Genomic DNA, 5,992 nt, shown 5'->3' with positions numbered 1-5,992 from the left:
TTTTCTCTGCACAATTCCTCTCCTCAGTAGTTAAGACGGTCAGAATGCTTCCCAAGTCTTTCAGAGAAATGAAATGACCAATAATTTGTTCAACAAATGTTCTGTCAGATTAGGTTTTGAGCAGGACCCAGTCAATCTGAGACACCCATCCACCAGAACTATGGGGTCTAGACCCAGCCCTGTGCCACATGCGACATGCCCTGTCCCACGCGACCTGTGCTGCTTAAACCACGTGTTGGGAAAATGGTTCATAAGACTTCATGGGACAGCTGAACTCCAGCTGTTGCTGCCTGAGATCTGCGGCTGCAGCTGGAAGGGAAACCCGACTGTCCTCAGTCTTCCTAAGAACCACACGGGGTGACTTCTGTTCTAACTTTACACAGTGAGGCTAAAAATGACTACCTGCTCCAAGTGCAAGGTCCTTCCATCTGGGTCTCAGAACCTACCCTGGTCTGAGCAGATCATGGGTCCTTTACAAACACCCCTTCCTAACAGAAGGTTCCAGAGAGCAGAACAGGCAGAAGACCAATCTGAGGCGAGCTGTCATCCTGAAGAGTAAGAACCAAGGGGGAGATGCCAGATGGTCGGGTTTTATGCTTTTATTACCACAAACAAAATGTGCACGCGAGCTGTCTATTCGTTTTCCTCGCTGCGCAGCCGGGCATTGGGATTGGTGATTCTGATGGCCAGCTGGGCCGCTCTTTCCACAATGGCCTTGCGGTTCTTGGAGGAGACGTTGTGAGCAATCTCAGCACAGTAAGATCTGGGAGAGACAATCAGTACACGGGTAAGGAGGCCTGCCTGGAAGGCGCGCTGTGTTCCAGCGGGAGGGCGGGCGCTTTGGCTCCTTTGATTTTAGAGCCAGAGCACTGAAGGCAGGGGCTGCAGACACCTAACGCCATGGTACCAGCAGCAAGCTTCTAAGTGTTCCCTGGCAGTGACCCCTCACGGAGCCCTCCCGGCGGCCTCGCGGCCCAGGCATCACCTCCATTTTACAGACAGGGAAACCAAGGCCCACCGGGGCCAGGTGACTCAGCCCTCTGGGCCAACCTGCACAGCTCAAGGCAGTCTCAGGGAGCTTGGCCTTGCCAGTGAAAAGTTCAGGTAAACTTTCTGCAAAGCAACGAACAACCAAAATGCAACAGTCTAATGAAGCCACGGGCTCCAGGCCCAGACCATAAACAACATTTGCTGCAGACAAAATTCAAGTTGAAAAGTAACAATGTCTAGACTCACCCAGTGAATGACAACACCTAATGGAGAAGGCAATGGCACCCCACTCCAGTACTCTTACCTGGAAAATCCCATGGACGGAGGAGCCTGGTGGGCTGCAGTCCATGGGGTCGCTAAGAGTCGAACACGACTGAGCGAATTCCCTTTCACTTTTCACTTTAATGCATTAGAGAAGGAAATGGCAACCCACTCGTGTTCTTGCCTGGAGAATCCCAGGGACAAGGAAGCCTGGTGGGCTTCCGTCTATGGGGTCGCACAGAGTCGGACACGACTGAAGTGACTTAGCAGCGGCAGCAACAATTCCTGAGCACTCGCCAGGTACTGGTTTATTCATTCCTTCACAGCCACATCCCACTCCAGGTTGTCAACAAATTGGTCTCATGAGCACATTTCAGCAAGGAAATGCCATTAACAGTGGCTTAAGACAGGACACTCTACACCCCTGGAGGAATTTCAGCAGACTTTAAAGTCAGCAGGCAGAGTTAAGAACTCTGCAGGAAAATAGCTTCACAGTAAGAGATAAACCAATCCAGACAGAGAACTGCTTTGTTTTAAAGTCTACTCATGTCAGTATCTTAAAGGAGACTTAAGTTGTATCACACTTTCCATCTTTAAAAAAAAAAAAAAACCACCCAGGTCCTCATCCTAATCACGATCACAGTGCACATATTTAAAATACTTTCCTCTCTGCCCGGGCATCTTCCATACATGACCACTGTTTTTAATGCAGGCACAACATTCCACCTGGTGCTCGTACCCCCACCATTCACCAGTGATGTGTTCAGTTACTGCAATGATCAACTTAAGTTTCAATTATTTAAAGATAAATGCCCAGAAATGGAATTTGTGAATTAAATTAGATTCACAGTATTTCTGTAGCTATCGGTAACAGACTGCTATTAAAGGTACTATTAAAAACACACCTATCTTCATGGCAACTGCCAACATATGCACGGCAATCTCTGCTACACAAAAGTGATTAAACTGCACCGTTCTGTCACACTTGTCTACCCACCTGCCAACTCCGTGCGGTCTGGGCATCCTACATTAATTCCTAATCCCTTCCACTCTAAAATACTTCCAGCATTTTAACGCCTGGCTAAATTCCTGACCTAGAGAAACTAAACGCTGAGTGAGTTGTTCATCACTTGTGTCCACAATTACCACAGACAGGGGAAGAAAACACACTCTCCTCCGCTTAAGCAAGAAATACCATTTTCCCCAATCCAGATTAAAATTGTGTCTAAACCACTCCCCACGAAAATACTTTTCTCATCCCACTGCCCTAAGAAGACCATAGGTCATTTATACACAGTGCTCCCCAAGCGTCTACATTCCTCAGACCATGTGCTGTCCTCTGCCTGCGGCCTCTCCCTTCTCCACATCAGGGCCCCTAGTGAGGCAGCAACTCCTCTACTCTAGCCTTCTGAAGATTCCCGGGGCCACAGCACTAAGGATCCCTTGGGTCTGGGGCTCCATTTCATCCCCGCCCCTCCCCCCACGTAAGTAATGCTCTGAAAACCACTGCCAGAGGACGCTGCAGTGCCAAGCAAAGCCATTACCTCTTTTCAGGTCCCAGGCCTCTGCACTTTCAGGATAACCCGCCCCCCGCCCCCTAGCAAAGGTAACATTCTGGAGTCCCCGACAAGCGTCCTCCAAGCGCCCGAGGACACAAGACTCCTCCAAATGCATTCTAGAAGGTCTAAAGTCACCTGCCCAAACCAATCTCACAGGCTGGCTTCTGACACCTGAACCCAGAGGTGAGACCCAACTCACTTGTTGCACATCAGCAGCACCTCAAGCTCCTTGACGTTGTGGACCAGGAACTTCCGGAAGCCGCTGGGCAGCATGTGCTTGGTTTTCTTGTTGCTCCCGTAACCTATATTCGGCATCAAGATCTGGCCCTTGAATCTTCTGCGCACCCTGTTGTCAATGCCTCTGGGTTTCCGCCAGTTCCGCTGAAAGAAAACATACGGTGAGTGTCTGGGAAGATGCCAACTCTGCCTTCAGGAGAAAAAAGGGGGCCAGATGAAAAGGCAACGTGCCAAACTCTACTTGTCTTTGGGTAACAGGATTTCATAGGAGCTCGTACATTTGACCAACACAAATAACACACCCACATTCACACCCCTTCCAAGCAAAGGACAAGCAGGCCATGAACCGTGAGGGGCCTGGCTTTCAACATCACACTCAGCATCTAAGCACCTATGCAGTAAGTATAATCTCCCCCTCATATTGTCACCAAGCCACCTGAGATGTAACTAATAGAAGCCTCTAGATACCTCGAAACAGGCCCATGCCCCGTGTCATTTAAATTTCAAGTTACACATCAAGGGACTGAATGCCAGTGAGGCACGGACACTTGGGGTTCTGGATAGCCCTGCCACCAGCCAGAGACCAGTCATCTAGCAAAGCTCAGAAACCCAACAGCCTGTCTAGGAACCATCTATCTTCACCCAACACACACTTCCATTCTGGGCCACATACCTTGATTTTGACATATCGGTCTGACTGATGCCGGATGAACTTCTTGGTCCTCTTTTTGACGATCTTGGGCTTCACGAGGGGTCTGAGGGCAGCCATGATGCCTTCAAGAAAAGCGGCAAGAGACCACGTCAAAGATGACTTCTTGGAACGAGGCTTTCTCGCCCTGCCCGGGGGCTTGAACTCTTGTTGCAGAGTGTCTTCCAATCACCAGATACTGAGCAAACTGGGAATGGAATGGGTACCTCTGCCAGGCTTGCTTTCCCTCCCGACTCCGAAGCTGGCAGAATACAAGCCATTCTCCAGATGCGATCCTGGGAGGTTAGGGGGTCACCCTGCACAGTCAAGAGTCAAGAGAGAATGCCGCCAAAGGGGGCATCCTCGAAGGTCAAGACGCAGTTCCACATTCCCAGAGATCTTGACCCGCTACCAGAATTTCGGTTAATTACACTATTCGACTCGCAGCTCGCCCTTTTTCGGCGGTCCCGCCACAGCAGCAACCTCCGGGGCCAGAAACTGGAGGAGCGCCGAACAGTGGAAACAGACAAACACATGTGAGTAGACAGGGCTGAGAGAGGTGATGCGAGGTCTCGAGCCAGGGCACTCGGGCCGCAACCCTCCCAGTCGCTCCACAGCCCCCTAGGACCCCCGCATAGTCTGGCCCCAACCAGCGCCCTGCGTCCCCAGGGCTCAAACAAGCTGCCGCAGCTCTGACTGACCCCAGGCGGCCTCCGTTGGAACATAAGCGGCCCCGGGAAGCGAAGCTCCATCACCCGGCGGGCCGCTTCGCTCGGAACCTGTACGCGCTCCAGCCAGCCAAGAAGGGCAATGCCCACCCAGACGGCTGCTAGGAAGACGAGCTTTCCCCACAGGCGGCGAAGAGGCCAGAGGCAGGCCGCAGAGACGCGGATGGCCAACGATTAACACTCACCAAGTCAGAGATGGCTGCCACCTCCGTAGGCAGCGCCGAGGAAGAGAGAGGACGGTGCCGCGCGGGGGCTGATGGGACGTCACTTCGCATCCTGACAGAGAAAAGGCCAGCACTTCCGGCGTTTAGCCCTTCAAAGATACTAAAGAGACGTCAGAGAAATAATACTGAAAAAAAGCCGAGGCTGCCTGTGTTTTCCTAGTTATTAATATCTAGGAGTAGCACTAAAAATTTTCATGCCTGCAGTTGGGACCGTATAAAAATTTGAAATTCTTTTTGGAACTTCTAAGACCTGGTGAGGCAGCATTCACTTCCGCCAGGAATTGAAGCCGTCCCTCCGCAGGATAATCCAATTTTTAGATTATTTCCGCCCGCGTGTCTTCTTCCGAAGTCCGCCTCCTTGTGGCCAGGAGACAGCAAAACATAGACTTCTAATTCACGTGAGTTTATAAACAGCAATGAGACTGTTACAACACTCATTCGGTGGGTTTCACACAGTTCCATGAGGTAGTTCTATTAGTTTCCTCATTTTACATATGTATACAGTGAAGTTTGGAGATTTCACACACACACACACACACACACACACACAAATCCACACTTCTAACCATAAGGCTAGTCTAGGCGGTCTGGTTATTCATTGTTCTTGGTTTGTTGAATTTTAGCTTTTGTTTTTAACATTAATGTGAAAATCAGATTTCAAGAGAAAAGAAAACGGCCTCTGATTCCAAGACCCGAACACAATACGGATGTCTTGTCATGAGCGATCTTGGTAGTTACACAGCCAGATGGAGACAGAAGCTGAGATGGATTGAGTGTGTTGTTGACTGCATGATGGGTGAGAAGGGAAGGGAGTGTTGACAACTCCTTGGTGAGAGTTTGACTGTGGAGGGGGAGTGTGAGCAGACCCGGAGAAATGAGATGGGAGCTGTGAAGGGAATGTCTCGTCCAAAATCACATTGCTGGCGGCACCACACCTCAGGAATCCTGTTTGTCCTGAGGCCGAAGGAGTCAGCTGGGATGCCCAGCATGGAGGCACTGAGCTGACAGCAGCCCACAGGGTGTGTGTCGTGATGGAAAAGGTCTTGACAGGGTCAGGTGGGTGAATCAGGGGAAGGGCTCACAAACCAGAGAGTATGCTTGCAGTTGCAAAAGGCCCAAGAGTTTTGGAAGCAGTGACCCAAAGGGCTCTGTCTTGGGAGGGATGAGGGACATACTTATTTTATTTCAAGAGGAGGGCACAGGGTACCCATACTACCTGCTGCTTCCTGCTGGGCACTGAGGTCCGGGATGAGAGGCTGGAGAGGTCATGCCAGCACCCCCATCAACACCCCAGGAAATGTGCCT

The 5,992-nt window shown here is 50.7% G+C and overlaps 1 protein-coding gene across 1 annotated transcript; it reads right to left on the bottom strand.

Moving 5' to 3' along the window:
- Positions 585–4,740, bottom strand: RPL32 (ribosomal protein L32). Its single transcript, XM_018067093.1, has 4 exons — positions 4,649–4,740; positions 3,721–3,821; positions 3,010–3,191; positions 585–763 (listed from the first exon to the last, which is right to left on the bottom strand). The coding sequence occupies exons 2-4, from the start codon at positions 3,814–3,816 to the stop codon at positions 634–636; spliced, it is 408 nt and encodes a 135-aa protein (XP_017922582.1). The 5' UTR covers positions 3,817–3,821; positions 4,649–4,740; the 3' UTR covers positions 585–633.

The sequence above is a fragment of the Capra hircus genome, chromosome 22 (genome assembly GCF_001704415.2).
Source record: "Capra hircus breed San Clemente chromosome 22, ASM170441v1, whole genome shotgun sequence".
Taxonomy (NCBI): domain Eukaryota; kingdom Metazoa; phylum Chordata; class Mammalia; order Artiodactyla; family Bovidae; genus Capra; species Capra hircus.
Note: the sequence above shows the minus strand (reverse complement) of the source record. Positions and strands in the feature narration are given on the sequence as shown.

Bases quoted from the DNA above. Each gene is read 5' to 3' on its own strand.
- RPL32 (XM_018067093.1), bottom strand. From the start codon at position 3,816: ATGGCTGCCCTCAGACCCCTCGTGAAGCCCAAGATCGTCAAAAAGAGG. The intron at 3,192-3,720 runs GTATGTGGCCCA...GTTTTCTTTCAG, and splicing joins ACCGATATGTCAAAATCAAG to CGGAACTGGCGGAAACCCAG. The intron at 764-3,009 runs GTGAGTTGGGTC...TGTCTCTCCCAG, and splicing joins GTGCTGCTGATGTGCAACAA to ATCTTACTGTGCTGAGATTG.